Source organism: Hyla sarda, chromosome 2 (genome assembly GCF_029499605.1).
Source record: "Hyla sarda isolate aHylSar1 chromosome 2, aHylSar1.hap1, whole genome shotgun sequence".
Taxonomy (NCBI): Eukaryota; Metazoa; Chordata; class Amphibia; order Anura; family Hylidae; genus Hyla; species Hyla sarda.
Window position 1 is genome coordinate 346,429,058 of NC_079190.1, and position 19,397 is coordinate 346,448,454.

At 45.4% G+C, this 19,397-nt stretch overlaps 2 protein-coding genes across 2 annotated transcripts in view; both read left to right on the forward strand.

Annotated features, from left to right (window-relative positions):
* The window catches only part of SIRT2 (sirtuin 2), a 49,019-nt gene extending 42,658 nt beyond the window's left edge, over positions 1 to 6,361 (forward strand). The window contains exon 16 of the mRNA XM_056558209.1: positions 6,011 to 6,361. Coding sequence (XP_056414184.1) covers positions 6,011 to 6,139 — 129 coding nt within the window. The 3' untranslated portion in view covers positions 6,140 to 6,361. The remainder of the gene's footprint in view (positions 1 to 6,010) is intronic.
* A 4,102-nt stretch (positions 6,362 to 10,463) lies between these two features.
* LOC130356531 (ras and Rab interactor 3-like) overlaps positions 10,464 to 19,397 on the forward strand; it is a 100,902-nt gene continuing 91,968 nt past the window's right edge. The window contains exon 1 of the mRNA XM_056558210.1: positions 10,464 to 12,085. The gene's annotated coding sequence lies outside the window, so the exon portion shown is untranslated. The remainder of the gene's footprint in view (positions 12,086 to 19,397) is intronic.

The following is a 19,397-nucleotide window of genomic DNA, read 5'->3' on the forward strand; positions in this document are numbered from 1 at the left end:
GTCCAAACTTTTGGTCTGTACTATATATATATATATATATATATATATATATATATATATATATATATATAGATATATATAGATATATATAGATATATATAGATATAGAGATAGATAGAGAAAAGCGGGCATCACAACCGGGTTAACTGTGGTGCTAACTGGTTGAATCGGTCCCAAGTCCCAAATGTATATGTAGAAAAATAGCAGCACTCCAGGGTATACGTGAATAATGTGTGGCTTTATCCACCAAAACATCAGAGGTTGCGACGTTTCAGCCTTCTCACAAGGCCTTTGTCAAGCAGTGATAAGTACAAAGTGTGTGATATTTATATCATACAGGTGTGACACAATTAGTGACGTCATATGTTTACAAATGAATGTCAAAACAAAAGCAGTGACAGTATGATCATAGGTGGACAGACAAATTACAAACATTGCATATACATCAGATGTCTGCCATGTATGAAAAAAACAACAAATCCATAACAAACTTAAATACTGTATTCATAAAGTCCATAAAGACAATGTGTATAATAGCGTGATGAGTGTACCTTCTGGTGGAGGCGGAGTCCCGGCACATGTGGCACACACCGAAGCTAGTGAAGACGCCGTACGGGGTATGGTGCAATGGCGTTTGCACCGTTTCCGGTCTAGAGGCGGAAGTGAGGTACATAAACAAAAGGTCCATGTGAAACCGCTCTCGCATGCGCCCTTCTGTGCCATCTGGGCGTGCGCCATCTTGGAACCTGGCAACACCTTACTAACTGGTATCATCACAAGCATCTGTACAGCCGTTCACTGGTAATATCAGCACATCGTGGGGGTGGGGGATTACCCATCTTGAGGGGCGGTTGTCACAGAACGGTACCCGTTCTTCTAGATGGGTACCGTTCTGTGACAACCGCCCCTCAAGATGTCTATTTATTGCCCAACTCATGTCTATTTATTGCCCATCTAGGGTTGTTCTTCTCCTTCTCAAAAGCGCTTTTAATTTGTAAATATGAAAAATAATCACTCTGACTAATACTAAATTCCCTATTAAATGTTTTCCACTCTTTTAGCGTGCTTTCTATCCCAAAATCTTTAACTCTAATAACTCCATTTCTTTCCCAGTTAACATATTCCTTTAATTTCAGCATTTCTGGACTTTATGAATACAGTATTTAAGTTTGTTATGGATTTGTTTTTTTTTTCATACATGGCACACATCTGATGTATATGCAATGTTTGTAATTTGTCTGTCCACCTATGATCATACAGTCACTGCTTTTGTTTTGACATTCATTTGTAAACATATGACGTCACTAATTGTGTCACACCTGTATGATATAAATATCACACACTTTGTACTTATCACTGCTTGACAAAGGCCTTGTGAGAAGGCTGAAACGTCGCAACCTCTGATGTTTTGGTGAATAAAGCCACACATTATTCACGTATACCCTGGAGTGCTGCTGATTTTATATATATATATATATATATATATATATATATATATATATATATATATATATATATATATACATACACACATACATACAGTGGGGCAAAAAAGTATTTAGTCAGCCACCAATTGTGCAAGTTCTCCCTCTTAAAAAGATGAGAGAGATTTTATTGCAATGTTCCGATCAGCCCGACTGAGCTGCCGGGAACGGTTTACTTTAGTTTTCAGACGCGGCGATCAACTTTCATCGCCGCGTCTGAAGGGTTAATAGTGCGCCGCACTGCGATCAGTGCCGTGCGCTATTAGCCACGGGTCCCGGCTGTTGTTAGAGGCCGGGCCCGACCCGCTATGACGTGGGGCCACGCTGTGGCCCCGCGTCATAGATCGGGAGCGGACTCATGACGTAGCGGTACGTCATGAGTCCTTAAGGGGTTAGAGAGCCATAAATCTTGCTTGTTTGAGGGTGACCAAATACTTATTTTCCACCATAATTTGCAAATTAATTCTTTAAAAATCAGACAATGTGATTTTATGTTTTTTTTTTCTCATTATGTCTCTCATAGTTGAGGTATACTTATGATGAAAATTACAGACCTCTCTCATCTTTTTAAGTGGGAGAACTTGCACAATTTGTGGCTCACTAAATACTTGTTTGCCCCATTGTATATATAACATCCCTCCCTCCCTCCCATATACTTAGTTTTAACTTTTTTTTACATTGCCTGACTTGTTCGGGTACCGCTCCCAGAGTCCAGTTCGGCACCTCACAGAAGAGTGACGTCCTCCTGCGCTGTGCGGCACCTCCGCGTGACGTCAGGGGACGTCACACGTCTCCCCAGCAACCACACAGCTCTTGTAAAGTAACCACGGCCGGAGCTGCGGCCGCAATACTTTACTGAGAGCCGCCGCGGCCATTCCCCGCAATGCGCTGACAAATACTGGTCAATGCATGGCCGGTATTTGTCAGCGCATTGCGTACCCCGCACAACCGGTGGCGTACCCGTACTACCGGTTGAGAACCCCTGTTCTAGACAGAAAAGCAATGCACGGTGCGTGAAAACTTTGACCAATACTTTGTGTTTAGTTCCACCACCGGAGAAGATGTACACGAAGGCGTACATCTTTCCCAATTCTTTTCAGTAATTATAAGGGTGGCATTCTGACACTGTGAGTATATACGTGTAGTTGACTGACTGTTGACAGGAGAGAGTAATGGAAGCCTGATGCGATTTCATATCTTTACCAAAAGAGATGAAATGACAGGATTTCACATCATTGTATGGCACATTGTGGTTACTAGAAGATAAATTGGTTATTGCAGCATCTGTCATAGTGTAACTGTCTGTAGGTGTTGAGTTACACACTGATGTGTGCACAACTTCCTGAGCAATGTTTGAATGTGGTTATATTTCCACCTATTCTCATGACAGCATGTTTCTTAAGTTCAATTTAATAAATACACAATTTTAGTAATCATAGCGGCGATAAACTTGAACTTGTGTACCTTTCATAAACTTGAACTTGTGTTCCTTTCATAAACTTGAACTTGTGTTCCTTTCATAAACTTGAACTTGTGTACCTTTCATTAAAAATTTTAAAACACAGTTAAACATGCCTAAATAGTCAGGCTAGGTTCACGTCACGGTTTGTGTCTCTGAGTCACTGATACTTCAGGAAACTGTCAAAATGACATGCTGATGTATACGCGCAGGGACAGGCTTGGGCTCCATTTATTTAAATGGCCTGAGGTTAGCCTGTATTCACACTTCGTTTTTACATTACTGGTGCCGGATCTGGGGAAGGGGTAAACCGGGCTCTCTCGTACCCCAGCCGGACCAGCGCTGAACTCCATTTACTTTAATGAGCCGGAGTCAAACGGTCCGGAGTCAAACGGTGATTCCGGTCAGCTAATTTTTGACCCATATCCAGTTTTGTGACCGGACCTAAAACCGTAGTATACTACAGTTTTAGTTCTGGTCAGGAAAACGCATGCGGGTCAAAAATGAGCCGACCGAGGTCAAATGGTAAATGGAGTTCAGCGCTGGTCCGGCTGGGGTACGGGAGAGCCCGGTTTGCCCCTCCCCCGGCCGGATCCGGCACCCGTAATGTAAAAATGAAGTATGAATGCAGCCTTAGCTAGTGAATACATTTGGGTCAGTTTCTGAGTGTATATGTATTGGCTCTGACTGAGAAGTGTGGTTTACAGCACTTTTCAGTCTGAGAAAAAGCTCTGATAATTACCCAAATGTATTCACTAGCTGAACACGGTCAGGATGATGAAATGAATAGGATCCGTGCCTGTCCTAGCACGAATATCTGCATGTCATTTTGACAGTTTCCCAATGTGTCCGTGCCTCAGAGACACAAACTGTGGTGTGTACCTAGCCTTATATAATAGTAACATGCCGTAACATTACAACTCTCTGCTGCAGTAGCCAAGGTTCACAATAACTAATCCCAACACATACAGCAGTGTTTCCCAACCAGGGTGCCTCCAGCTGTTGCAAAACTACAACTTCCAGCATGCTGGAGGCACCCTGGTTGTAGTTTTGCAACAGCTGGAGGCACCCTGGTTGGGAAACACTGACTTAGAGGTTAGACAGTAGGGCTGGGTGGTACAGGTTCATACCGAATACCAAAATTTTTGTCCTGCACGATATGAATTTTTCCCCATACTGCAATACTGGTTTGGCCCCTCCCCCCTAGGGAATGAATTATCAGCCCAGCGCTGCATTGTCCCCACATCTGGGAACTAATCATATGTGACCCGTGAGCGCTGTTCTGTCATTTTTATGTGTCTATGACCTATATTTCTTTCAGAATTAGCTTTATTTCTGAATTACCTTAATGTTGTCGACCAGAAGCAGGCGGGCGGGTCCTTTTCTTCTCCTCAGGTGATAACCACTCCCCCTCCCTCACTCTCCTCAGTCACTGGTCTGGGGAGTGAGCATCTGTAACCCTTTCCTTTCTGGTTTTATGCTATACACACACACTGGGGTTTATTTACTAAGAGTAGAGCGTAGTTTTCCCAAGGTATTTACTAAGGTTTCCCTACATTTTGCACTTTCCCTACATTTTCCTTGTTTTACACATGCTCTGATCTGTAGGGTTTTCCTCAGCTGAAATCCACCACATTTTCTGTGGAAACCTTAGTAAATATGTTGGGATTTTTCAAAACTCTCGGGGACACACCCACTTCCCCCGTGGTCATGCCCACTTTCCCCAGTGACCACGCCCCCTTTTCGGGTTTTTCTTGTAAAATGGAGGGTTTTGGTTTTTTTGGTCGCAAATTGTGACGCATGGAACGTGCAACACAATTTGGGCACAAAACCTGTAAAAAAAAAGTGTCGGGATCACGTTCGTAAATAAACCCCACTGTGTGCTTACAGCCTTTGCAAAACTACAGCTCCCAGCATGCCCACACATCCTTTGAGTTGTAGCTTTGCAACAGCTGGAGGCATATGATTGGTAAATCTCAGATTTACAGCAGTGTTGCTGCAGGCTGTGTTCCTCCTACTGTTGCAAAATTACATCATTTGGCTGTGCAGGATGCTGGGAGTTGTAGTTTTGCAACAGCTGGAGGCATTTGATTGTAGTCCCCACTGTATTAGATCACACACACACACACACACATTTACGCGCTTGGTTGGAGTATGCGCTCCATGCAAAGAGAAGAGTACTTACGTGACCGGCAACTCCACCTCACTAGGACATAGTCACAGTCCATGAATGTGTAAATTGAGCCAGTGGGGTCCGGGCTCTAGAAAGCAATCCACGGAATATAGAAGAGGATCTTCTGGGGGACATATCTCCGGCCCTACGGGACATATTTTAGTAAGGGACCCCTGGTTGGACTGTAACTTATTAAAGGGGTACTCCGCTGCTCAGCATTTTGAACAAACTGTTCCGAACGCCTGCGCCGGGAGCTTGTGATGTCATAGCCGCGCCCCCTCATGACTTCACACCCTGCCCCCTCAATTCAAGTCTATGGGAGGGGGCGTGATGGCTGTCGCGCCCCCTCCCATAGACTTGCATTGAGGGGGTGGGGTGTGACGTAATGAGGGGGCAGGGCTATGACCTCACAAGCGCCCGGCTCCAGCAGCGGAGTACCCCTTTAAAGGAGACCTGTCATCCTGTTCACCCACACTAAACCCAATACACTGGGCTCATGGCAGGAGATGGTCTCCATCGACTTCCAACTACAATGATATGCAAAAGGCAACAAGCCAGGGTGCTGAAGTTGCTGGGGTTCTCCAACCGACTAAAACTTTTCATATATATCTTGGACAAAGTGACAGTATCTATTTAAAAGGACAGAACAGACTCCTATTACATATCCTAATGGTACCGTAGAGGTGTACTCTTCCCCCAGAAGATGCTGTCTAGTGATGGGTTTGGTTTGGTGTTGGAGAGCTGTATTAATGCATTTTACTATAGTTATGGTTAGTATAGTAATAGTTTATCTTAGATATTAATTCATATTTTGTGCTGTGAGTCAACCATGTACTCCACAGCCTTTCTGCAGAAGTCAGTTGCTTCATTGAGTTTCTTCTTTTCTGTTTTTAGGCCGAGTTAGAAGAAATGGTGAAGAAAGAACATGCAGCCATAGATGCAGCTGCGCAGAAGAGCTCCCCGAAGAAGACAGAGGAGAAGTCGTCCCCTGAGAAAAAGCAAAGTGATAAGTCAACAGAATAACTGCAGTGGAGACCTCTCCATGGAGGAACCTGTAACATCTGCTGCCACAGTTCTGACTTTTCATACACGACACTACCTGGGAGCTTTTACTGGAACTTTTTGCACAGAAATATGGAAAAATAGTGCAGATCTGAGGTTATTCAGTGGTATTCCAGTGGAAAAAAAATCATAAAATCATATCAACTGACTACAGAAAGTTAAACAGATTTGTAAATTACTTCTATTAAAAAAATCTTAATCCTTCCAATAATTATCAGCTTCTGAAGTTAAGTTGAATTCTTTTCTGTCTGGCAACAGTGCTCTCTGCTGACACCTCTGTCTGTCTCAAGAACTGTCCAGAGTAGGAGCAAATCCATATAGCAAACCTCTCCTGCTCTTGACAGTTCATGAGACGGACAGAGGTGTCAGCAGAGAGCGCTGTGGTCCGACAGAAAAGAACAACTCAACTTCAGCAGCTGATAAATACTGGAAGGATTAAGATTTTTTAATAGAAGTAATTTACAAATCTGTTAAACTTTCTGGAGCCAGTTGATATGAAAAAAAAAAAGTTTTTCATACTGGAATACCCCTTTAACTCGGCAGACAGAGCAACAGTGAAACGTTGTCAGCAGGAACTGCAGCCATATTGGTTGTCACCGCTCAGTTAGCTTTTTATGGAAAAATCTTATTTTGTCAGCATGCTTAATCCATGACAAAGCACTTATACCTATGAAAAAAGATGCCTATATTTCTTAAGTATAAAAGGCATAACTAGCACATTTTATTTACTGTTATGGTTAGGAAGAAAACCCCTTTAAGTGATGACATTGCTGTCGTAATCTGGTGACTGTGTAATTTCCCTTCTATGTAGAAACCTCCTAACTCATTGCTGCAGATAGTATATACCCAGGTTTTTACATATGTAACAGTTATTATGAATGTCATCCGTTTGTATCCGGAGAACAATCTTGAGTTAATTTACATTCTGCTCCCAGTGTTTATAAGGCAGCACTACCAATGCATTTACATAATTTCCCCATCTTCCAAGCGTTTGTATTTATTCTAATATTATTACTTACAGACTGGGTTCATGTCATTGGCTCACCTTACATCAGTGTTTCCCAAGCAGGGTGCCTCCAGCTGTTGCAAAACTACAACTCCCAGCATTCCCGGACAGCCTTTGGCTGTCCGGGCATCCTGGGATTTGTAGTTTTGCAACAGCTGGAGGCACCCTGCTTGGGAAACACTGCCTTACATGATATCACAGTTTACTGCAATAACTGTGACAAATAGGAGTGTCAGTGTGGACACTGCAACAGAAACCATGTTGATCTTTGTAGAAAGTCCCTTATGCCATTTATTGTTAACTAGCTTTTGCCCGCGGCTTTGCTCACGTTAAATTTGGGGTAACATAGATCTACTTTTTACGATCCTATAGTAATGAGGCCGCTCTGGGTAAAGTCTACGGGCATCCAAACAACCTGAATTCTTTCAACTTTGATTGCAGCATCTAAAGAGTTAATGCCAGACATCTGCTGGAACGGTGATGTCCGGCATTAGCCACGGGTCCTGGCTGCTGATAGCAGCCGGAACCGTGCGGGTATGATGTGAGCTCAGCTCCGGAGCTCGCGTCATAACCCTCCTGTGCTGCAGCGGCGGGTATACCCAGCGTTCTTTGGCAAGGGGTTAATTCATACAAACTTTGTAACCCGTTTCACCCCTTCAGGGGTGGAATTTTAGAAAATGTTAAAACACGTGTTTCTTTATCTCTAATTGTAAGCCTAAAAACAAAGTTTCATGCTTCTAGCTTCAAAAATGACGGACTTCCATACAAACTTTCAACCCCTTGTTCACACCCTTATGGATTGAATTTCGAAAAATCCTTTCTTATTCCTCGTCTACGTCTTAAAAACAACAACTGTGAAAAAATTCAGCTTTCTAGGGCCAAGCGATTAGGCTGAGCATTGATGAGTCAGTGAGTCAGGTTGTCTCTTTATATATATATATATATATATATATATATATATATATATATATATATATATATATATATATATATCTGCTTCTATCATCCTTTTCTCTCTCTCTCTCTATATCTATCCATCTCTCTCTCTCTCTCTCTCTCTCTCTCTCTCTATCTCTCTATATCTATCCATCTCTCTATCTATCTATCTCTCTATATCTTTCTCTCTCTCTCTATCTCTATCTATCTCTCTAGCTATCTCTCTATCTATATCTTTCTCTCTATCTATCTACCTATCTCTCTCTCTACCTATCTATCTCTATCCATCTCTCTCTCTCTCTATCTATCTATCTCACTATCTATATCTTTCTCTCTATCTATATCTATCTCTCTATCTATCTCTCTATCTATATCTTTCTCTCTATCTATATCTTTCTCTCTATCTATATCTATCTCTCTATCTATCTCTCTATCTATATCTATCTCTCTATCTATATCTTTCTCTCTATCTATCTACCTATCTATCTATCTATCTATCTATCTATCTCTCTACCTATCTATCTCTCTAGCTATCTATCTATCTCTCTATCCATCTATCTATCCATCTCTCTCTCTATCTATCTGTCTATCTGGATGATAGAAGCATTGTTCAAACTGTTAATATGTCGACTTCCTAAAATGCTATTACTTATTTCCAAAGTCTGTAGCAGACTTATTCATTGTTGGTTTGTAGAAAAATGGGCTTGAACCTGGATTTCCACTTGGTAGTTTTTGGATATCTGCCACTGCAGTTTTTGAGCCAAAGCCAGAAGTGGATAAAGTAGGAAGGAGAAGTGTAAGTCCTTCCTTTTATATTTTCCATTTCTTTTTTAATCTACTTCTGGCTTTGGCTCACAAACCGCAGTGGCGGTATTCCAAAAACTACCAAGTGGAAATCCAGCATAAGGGTAGGGTCACATGTAGCGTATACACTGTGTATTTTGCTGCATATTTGCTGCTGTGTATTTTCCCACCCATCAAAGTCAATGGGCAATAAAATCAGCTGCAGAAAATATGCAGCGTATACCCTACATGTGACCCTACCTAAGTATCTGTTCACACTGCATGTTACAAGTGTGTTTCTTCTTGCTGCAGGATGGAGCCACAAGAGAAAATCCGCTACAGATCACATTGACTTCAATGGGGTCTGCTGACTATTTTTCCCTGCAAAAAATCTGCCACAGAAAACCTGCAGCTGCTGAAACCCGCAATGGGAAACACCGTAACCCCCCCCCCCCCCCCTGTGTGAACGTACCCTAATAGAGGAATGACTTAGTTTAGACAAATATGTTATGTGCCGAATTCCATGTCTGACAAAGAGAATGGTAGCACCCAGTTGTCAGCATAGATGTTTATTTCCAGGAGGAATAAAAGAGGAATTGCAGAATGCAGAATTCTTAGACAAGCTATTCCAGATTTTTTTCATTGAGAAATAGTATTAACTGAAATAGACATAGGTGAGAAGTGCTGACAGCTTCTCTTTAGAATAGATCCAATGTTTGGACTGCAGTGCCTCTTATGTATTTTAATAGTGTGACTACCTAACTGTGTGGTTTTCAAAACTAGATGACACTTTATTCACTGTGCGCAGTTTCCTAATATACTACCCTGCAGCCTGTCAACACGGAGTTGTGCCGGGATAAAAAATGGTATAACTTGCCTTGCTACCCGATACCCGGTGGTCCACTTCCATCTCCATGCCATGACTAAGGACCTGTAATGCCCTGCCCCCACAATGCAAGTCTATGGGAGGGGGCGTGACAGCAGCCACGCCCCCTCCCATAGACTTGCATTGTGGGGGCGTGGTGTGACATCTTGAGGGGGTGGGGCTATGACGTCACAAACTTCCGGCGCCTGCTCCAGCGTTCGGAACAGTTTGTTCCAAACGCTGAGCAGCGGAGTACCCCTTTAATTCCTTCCACAGCAACAAGGCTTGTTCTTTTCAAGCACAGAGAATGCTATTGCATTGTATCCGCAGGAAGCGGGACAAGTAATACGGTTTTAGATCCCCCGACAACTCCTTTCTATATATACTAGGTTGCTTTGCCATAACCAGAATACAGGCTACCATATATACCATATTCTGACTTACCGCAGATTGTATTTTGATGAGTGATTTATAGGGTAATGAATGACTAGAGATTAGAGATGAGTGAATTTACAGTAAATTCGATTCGTCACAAACTTTTCGGCTCGGCAGTTGATGACTTTTCCTGCATAAATTAGTTCAGCCTTCAGGTGCTCCGGTGGGCTGGAAAAGGTGGATACAGTCCTAGGAGACTCTTTCCTAGGACTGTATCCACCTTTTTCAGCCCACCGGAGCACCTGAAGGCTGAACTCATTCATGCAGGATAAGTCATCAACTGCCGAGCAGGGAAGTTCGTGACGAATCGAATTTACTGTAAGTTCGCTCATCTCTAGTAATGACTTCTCGGCTGCAGTTCGGCTCACAATTTGGATCACTCCTAATATCAAAGGGAATAATGAAATGTATATTAGGTAAGTGTGGTCTATGCAGCACCCTGATATATAAGTGTGGTGTATTCACTATTGGCTCATACATATCCTGCTGAAGGAACTCTGTGCATTGCATTTTATTAATAGTACATTTATTATCCAAAATGCTTAGGGTTTTTTGGATTTTATTTGCTTCAGAATGATATAGAAGTGAAGTCACCCCCCATGTCTGATCATGTCTATATCTCTAATAGACCAATTTTTCCTTTTGATTTGTTTGGTTTCTGATAATCCAGATATCTGAGCTCTTAAACCTGTAAATACAGTTCAACTGTCAAATGCATTTTCATGAATTTATTCCCAACAATTTAATATATAAAATCATACAGTTTAGTTTACACTGCGCCAATTGAGTGAGGAAAACGGATGAAATTTATTTTTAATTTCATTGTTTGTTGTATTAAAATAATTGAATCTTAATAATCTATTATTATTATTATTATTACACTACTATAAATTGTCTGTGGTTTACCTCCTTTCATCTTCACTTGTGAGTCAGTGACCCACACCTTGGAGCTGAATGGTCCATTGTAGACGTCTATACATGTTGTTGACTGCTTAAAGCGGTACTCTGCTGCTCAGCGTTTCCGAACGCTGGAGCCGGCTCTGGGAGCTTGTAATGTCATAGCCCCCCTCATGTCATGAGGGGTCGGGGCTATGATGTAATCATCTCCCGGCTCCAGCATTGGGAACAGTTTGTTCCAAACGCTGAGCAGCGAAGTACCCCTTTAAGGGCCTATGTGCAAACTTTACCAAGATAGAATTGTTGGATTACATCATTTTTGTCTCTTTAAGGTATGATAATATTTACAGGTGTGGTCTGATATGACACTGGCTTTTGGCACAAGAGGACATAATAATGCTTCCACCGCTTACACTATAAAAACTCTCTGAGGCTACTTTTGGATAGTGTTACTTATTGGTGCAAGATCATTGACTTGTAGACATGTCTCTATAAAGCACTCTATAAAACACTCGCATTGCCCAATTGACAGACTATCAGAGGGGGTGCATACATTTTTATTTTTTTTTGAGAAGCAGCATTGTTGTTTCAATAGATTGCCCACGATCTGCAAAATTCTGACTAAGCTGTTAGGAGGTGTTGGGAACAGTGGTTAAGGGAGGGCAGTGGTCACATGGCGAACAGGCCCAGACGGACCCCCCAGTAGAGAGGAGCTCCCACAGTTTTCTTATCCACCATCCAGACACTAATAGCATATTTTATTTAACACCCCTTTCTCTTCCCAGACCATTTTCAGGCGATTAACAGAGGAAAATGTGTCAAGGCGCCCATTACGTGTCCAGCTGTTGAAAGACAGTCATTCCCACCTTCATTTGTAGTGGTCTTGTGAATGAGAAACCTGGACTGGTACCATATTGTCTTTAGCGACAAATCAGGTTCTGTTTGGGATCTGACAACGATCGGGTTCCAGTATGGAGGCCTCATGGTGAGCGCTGTAATCTTGCCTTTGCTGTGGCGCAACACTGCCCTAATTACTGGTGTGGGGAGCCATGGCATACTACAGTCAGTCAGTAGTGATACGAGGGACACTACCAGCTCAGTGACATCCTGCAGGCACATTTGTTGCCTCCCATTGCAGGGCTTATAAATGTCATTTTCCAGAAGAATAATACTCACCCACACACAGCAAGGGTTTCCAAGGAATGTCTTCCCGGATTGTAACACTGTCTGTTCGCCAGATTTATCGAGCAGTTATAGGCCCCATTCACACTACAGGTATCATCCTGTAAAAAACCCTCCATTATTACTCCCGGCAAAAAGTTCTGAAAACGACTGGCTAAAAATCCCATTCATGTCAATGGGATTTTATGAACATCCTTTTGCATCAGGCATGTCCCTTTTTTTTTACTAATGTCAGTTATTTTTGCCGGCGCAAAAGACTGTGCATGCATTATTTTTTGGTCCGGCAAAAAAAAAAAAAAGGTGGAAAACCGGACATTAAAATTTAACATTGAAGTCTATGGGAACCGGATGTACAAAATAAACATCCGTTATCATCAGTTATTGTCAGGTTTTTTAATATCCGTTTTTTTGTACTGAGCATGCCCAGTACAGCTTTATAAAAACCTGATTAAAAAAAACGAATGTAACTGGTAATAACGGATGAGCAACATCAGGTTTTTTTTAAAAAAAAAAAAATTACGGATGATGGTCAGCAATTATCATCCGTTATTACCAGTTGTTGGATCTGGCTTTTTTTTTTGTTTTTTTTTTCCATCAGTTATTGTAAAATAACGGTAGTAAAAAAAAGCAGGATGATACCTGTAGTGTAAAAGGGGCCTAGTGGGTCAGCTTTGGCAGCCTATAAGTGTGCAAGATCCACAAGCCCATGTACCTATCACCAACCATAACCCATCTTGAATCCATATACTGTATATATATATATATATATATATATATATACTAGAGCTTTTCTTGTCAATAAGTGTATTCTGTATGAAGTCACTGGTCACATGGGAGCATAGGGTAAGGCTCTATCTGTATGAAGTCACCTTGTTGTAGCAGATGGACTCACACAGTTTGATCAAAATGTGCTTAAAATACATGCCATTTAGGTTGGGCTAATGCAGAGTCAGCAATCGGTTGTTATTTGCTCTGGAAGTTAAAGGGGTACTCTAGAGGGGGGGGGGAATGTTTCCAGTTCAACTGGTACCCGAAAGTTATACATATTTATAAATTACTTTTATTTAAAAATCTTAATCCTTCCAGTACTTTTCATCTGCTGTATGCTCCAGAAGAGGCTGTGTAGTTCTCTCAGTCTGACCACAGTGCTCTCTGCTGGCACCTCTGTCTATGTCAGGAACTGTCGAGAGCAGGAGAGGTTTGCTATGTGAATTTGCAAATGCCCTGGAAAGTTCCTGATATCAACAGAGGTGGCAGCAGAGAACACTGTGGTCAGACTGAGAGAACTACACAACTATACAACAGCTGATAAGTACTGGAAGGATTAACATTTTTAAGTTGAAGTAATTAACAAATCTGCATAACTTTGTGGCACCAGTTGATTTGAAAATACCCCTTTAAGGCCCTAATGCACAGGGTGTTATGAGCCTAACAGGTTAATACCGCCCTGTGTATTAGGACTAGGGATCACCCAGCAAACATGTGGCCCATTGCTAATTGTTGGGAAAGGATGCATGAATGATCCAATGATTGTTAATGTGGCACTCCCCCTCGCCTCATAATAAGCTCTGTTTACAGAAAGGCTTGTGTCCAATAGGAACCTAACTTGTGGTCGTGGCTCGAAGAGCCGTGAATGAATAACCTAAGGAGAAAACATGATTAGGATGACTTACCGACCTAACCTTGAATTCCTATGGAACCTGGAACATAAGAAGACGTAAGGAAACAGCGGTTGAAGTGTGCCCAAAGTACCGCGACCGTGGGTACGCCTATAGAGGGCAAAAAGTCAGAAATAGGGTGCAACTTGATTTTATTTCGTTTACAGAGCCAGTATCTTAAATACATTTGCCATTTCCATTGACGGGTCGGGCACATAACGGTCAAAGCAAGCAGAACTCCAACGACCCAGCTTCTTGATCACGTGAGCTGGAACGTTGTGTCTAGAAGCAGCCGAGGCCGCGCCAATTCTGAATGAGTGCCCTGTGATACCTGCAGAGTCTTTACCCAACATGGTGATGAGTGACCGGACGTGTTTGATGAACTGTGATGACGTTAAAGCCTGGCCACCAAGAGGTAGAAGAGGACCGTCCGCCGCTCGCCCCGACAACATGGCCAGTAAGGCCGATAGGGCAGCTACCGGGCACCAACGATGTGGCGTGGGAAAGTAGCGGACGGACGCTCCCCACCTGCAGGTTTTGGTGGCCAGCAGAGAGAGGGTGAAACCTGAGCCACTAGGCGACAGCTGGCCCAGGGTCAGGCCCGGTGATCTGTGCCCGTGACGCGTGAACTCACCGGGCCTGAGAAAGCCATAGAAAGCGAGGTGAATGGCCGCTTTGATGACCGTACTTAGGTGGTAACCGAAAGGGTGAGTGTCTAGCAGGGTACACATGGCCCTGAAGAGGTCCCCGGTGACCGGTGCGCGGGAAGGTGACCTGTGAAGTGAAGAAAGTGACACACCTCTGAGAGCAGCCTTGATGGGACGAGCGGAAAGCAGTGACGGTGCGTTAGGGTGCAACAAGGACCTGTGGTGCTGAAGACCCGTGAGGTGCAGTTTGATGGTATTGTGGGACAAGTGTAAGGAGGAGTGGCAAAAACCAATGAACGCTAGGGAAGAATGCACCGAGATTGTGGCAGGCAGACCTAAGTTGTGCATGAAGGTAGTGAAAGACGCCAGAGCAGAATCGTAAGCCCGAATCGTGCTGGGTGCTAAGGAACCTCGGATTAGAGTGATAGCCACTGCTGAGTAGGTGGCTAAGCCGTCAGTTGCTGGAGCGGGGGGACCGTGATTCCGGTTTGATCTGCTCCTGGTAGTACCTGAAAGAATAGCCTCAGGTTAGCTCGGGACAATGCATCAGCTGCAACATTTAACCTGCCCTCAATATGTTCGACTGAGAAGTGGAAGTTGTGCTCAAGGGCAAGCAACACGAACTTCCTGACGAAGCGCATGATGTGGGGGGACTTAGAACGCCCTTTGTTTAGTATATCGACCGTGGCCGTGTTGTCGCATATGAAACGAACAGTCGTGTTATTCCAAGACCGTCCCCACACTGCAGCGGCCGCTACAATGGGATATATCTCGAACAGTGCAGAGGTTTCTTTGAAACCAGGAATGTTGCCGATCTCTGGAGGCCAAGGACCTGCCAGCCACTGATTCTCATGTATAGCTGCGAACCCGAGTGCAGAAGCATCGGACCGCACAGTGGGGGACAGTTCTGATGCTCCAGGAGTAAAGAAAGACACCCCATTCCATTTGTCTAAAAACTTGTCCCACATAAGTAGATCTGCCATGGCTTCATTGTCAATGTGGATAGTCTGCCTCTGGCCAGAGACTGAGGGGAGAAGGTCCAGGAGCCTGGAAATGAATGCTCTCCCCTGAGGGATAATCCTCATGGCGAAAGCCATTATTCCCAGGAGGCTTTGAAGCTCGACCCTGGAGACCACACGACACCTGGAGAGGCTGTGTAGTCGCTCCCGGATTCTGGCCAGTTTGTCCTGTGGTAGTCTCGCTTGCATGTTCCCGGTATCCAGGATGATACCCAAGAAGACAAGCTGGGTGGAGGGACCCTCTGTTTTGTGTGGAGCGACAGGGACGCCAATCTCTTTGAACAAAGCCAGCAGTGAGGAAAGGTTACTTGGAGTATGTTTGGGGTGTTCAAGCAGCAAGAAATCGTCCAAGTAATGTATGGTGTGTTGGCAGTTGGTGACGTTTTGGAGTGCCCAGTGAAGGGCTGTGGCCAACTGATCGAAAAGCCACGAGCTACTCTTTGCGCCAAAAGTGAGTTTGGTGGCGAAGTAATATTTGTTTAGCCATTTAACGCCATGCCACTGCCAGAGGTCTGGCCTAATAGGGAGTAATTTAAAAGCATCGGTTATGTCTGCTTTTGACAACCAGGTGTTCCTCCCTAACTGCAGGATGATTTGTATGGCCTGGTCAATGGATGAATACTTCATTGAGAATTCCTCTGACGGAATTAAAGCATTGATGCTGGGTATGACAGACGAATAAGGAGCGGAGAGATCGTATATTAACCTCTTTTTATTATTGAACTTCCCGGTAGCGAGCCCCAGCGGGCTGACTCTCCAAGTGCGGAAAGGAGGTGTGTCAAAAGGACCGATCATGAATCCTTTTTCCAGCTCTGACATGATCAGACTGGACACCGCCTCTGAGTCAGCGAGGGCTGACACCAAATTGTGACATTCATAAGTACACTGTGGGAGGGCGACCAAGCCTGTGTGGAATCCGTCACAGAACCCAGCCACCAACCAACTGACCCAGTTGGGATCAGGGTGACAGGCGAGGACCCCGGCCAGGACCTGCACCTGGACCACGCCTAGTCACGCCTGAGAGCCCTTCTGGGAGCAGATTGAGCTGGGATGAGCTCTGTGACAGGTGAGACATATGTGTAGGAGTCTGCAGTTGCTGTATTGACAGGAGGAGTGATTGAAGTTGTTGCAGATCAGGGATTTGCCCAGGAACCTCACCGGCCTGCCCAGCCTGTCTAGAGCGCCTGAGTTCCTCTGAGGAGCAGAGGCGTGGGGGCTGGGACCCCTGCTGGAGCTAGGCTCCCCTGGGTCGCTGCTCCTAGGACACCAGTTGGCTGAGTGGGAGGTGAGTCCGCACACAGCGCAGGACGGAGCTTTCATGCCTGCGAAGTGATCGCAATAGAGCTCCGTATCAACGACCCCCCAGTTAGTTGTGTAGTTGAATTCGGCATAAGCTGCCACTGCTTTGGCCGAGAAGGATTTGTGGTAATCATAAAAAGTAGTGCCCCCGTATTTATGAGCCATCTGAATAACTCTGTGCAGATACAGGTCAAACTCAACCCTGCGGCTAGGGCTGACCGAGCAGATGACGTCCCTAAAGAGGCCGAATGCAAGGACGAATTCAGTGACGTTCAAGGACCTGTTGAGCCTGGCGTCCTTGCTTTTGAAAGTCACCGCCAGCTCACCACAGGCGACAGTCTTGGTGTCCTTGATGTCTGTCGTAGCGATCAGGAGGGACGCAAGGTTGACATCCTTGCCCTCTAGGATCTCTTTTTTAATGGGCGCCGGGATGAGATGCGCTGGGGTGATATTGGGTGGGAGTTGTGGCATACCTGTAGGCGTAGCCTGTGAGGTAGAAGCCGTGGGAGCTGCCGTAGTGGGAGCAGATTCGCTACTCTTGGAGGTGTCCATACGGTCCAGTCTGGCCTGGAAGCCAGCGACTGACGCTAGGACGTCTGCCATCATAGTATGAAGCTGGGACAGCGAGGCGCTTGACGCCTGAGCCTGGACAGCTTCCTGACTGCCCCTGGGGGCTTGGTCGGCAGTGAGCAGGTTATACAGTTCGCCCTTTCTGGCAGAGGCTGGGAAGGGGATGTCCCTTCTCCTTAACTCCTCCATCAACCTGGGAATGGTCCATACTTGGTATGACGGTATGCTGCCTCGGTCCGAAGCCCTGGCGGGGGTCTCCGGAACGGAGAGGACATCCTCAATGTCCGAGCGATGGGACATGCCTCTAGCCGAACCTATCCGGGCCAGTGAAGGGTGCCGGTGGGGAAAAGAAAAATGACTGATGAATTTGCAACTAACTGAACTTCACCTAGCTACTAGACGCGGGAACTGACCTGCTGCTGTCCTGAGCTGTAGGGACAATGCGAGAGCCTTGGCGGCACGACCTGATACAGCTGTGAATATTATATGAGACAATTAGCGTGGTGTACTGAGTAAAGACTAGAGGGTGTGGGTGACGAAGAGAGTAATTACTGTAGTGACTATGTGTATGCCGTTTGCGCTGAAGAAGAGTCAGAGACGGCACACGCAGAGGACCCCGCTGAAGACGTGTCAGACAAAAGGTGATCCTCCGCCTAGTTTAATGACATGTTGCGCTGAATGAGTCAGGTACAACATGAGTGCCATGCCCCGACTGAAGCAGAGTCAGGTCGAGAGCCGAGTGGCAGGTGTGTGTGAGGACGTGCGTGGCTGTGACGGGATGTCAGTAGCAGCGTCATGCGTGACATCGGGGGGTATACCCGTGGATGTCAGAAACATAGTTCACGGGACGTGAGTTTGTGGGTTAGCACGTGTGTATGTGTATATAATATGTATTCCCCCCCCCCCCCCCTTTTATTTTTTATTTTTTATTTATTTTTGTACCTCGGGCTGCAAGCTGAGAGGAAAGGTTTAGAAGGGAACCTAATCACCGACCACCAACTAGACAAACCTGAGGGGGGGGAAAGAAATCACAGAAGTTACATTTTGAAAGCATAGTAGATAGTGCGGTCTCCAGTAGCGACTGTGAAAATTCCGAGTGGTACAGTGTGAGTATGCAATTCTCTCCCTGCCTTGAGCTGACGGGAGCCACTGGTGAGGTCTGGTAGCCATGGGAACCGAGCAACAACGTGAAAAATGCATGAGTTGTGGGCCCGTTGCTACGGAGACCATGGAGACCAGTGTTTTGAGTGGGCGTGAACTCACTGAGGCCCTGTGCAGGTGGCCCAGACGAGAAGTGGCACCCTGGATTTTTTTTTTTTTTTTTTATGTGTTGCCCCAGGAGAGCGCGTGCATGCCTTTTACCCTCTTGTTTTATAGTCTTTTACAAACCCTGTCTCCCAGAGGAGACCCCCATATGCAGCGATACCCTAAAACAAAACAAAAACTCCCCTTTATGTACAATATACATATATGTATATTTTTATTTTTTATTTTTTTCCCTCTGGGCCCGGCGACGAACACCTGCCACCGCCAGGCTTGATGACCGGGCTGCTCCCTGACTCCCCCTCCCCCGTGCAGTGTGTGGCCGCGGGGGGGTCAGACATGGAGGTTTAAGGGGAGAGACGGCCCGCGGCGCCGACGGTGCATGCCCCGCCTGCCGTGACCCCGGAGCCCCGCCCATCTCCCATGTCCAGGACACGCCGGGAGACCGGAGAGGGGAAGGAGCGCGAGGCCCGGCGGGACGGAGACACCGATCGGCGCCCATGCCGGCCTCCCCTCGGTGAGTGACGCGGGGCGGCGCCAGGGGAGTGACGCCATCTGCCGGCGCCGTGAAACCCCGCCCCCCCCCAGCCACGCCGCTGACCGGGCCAGCGAGCGGCGTGAGGGAACGGAGCAGCGGGACCAGCACGAGGACGCCTCCC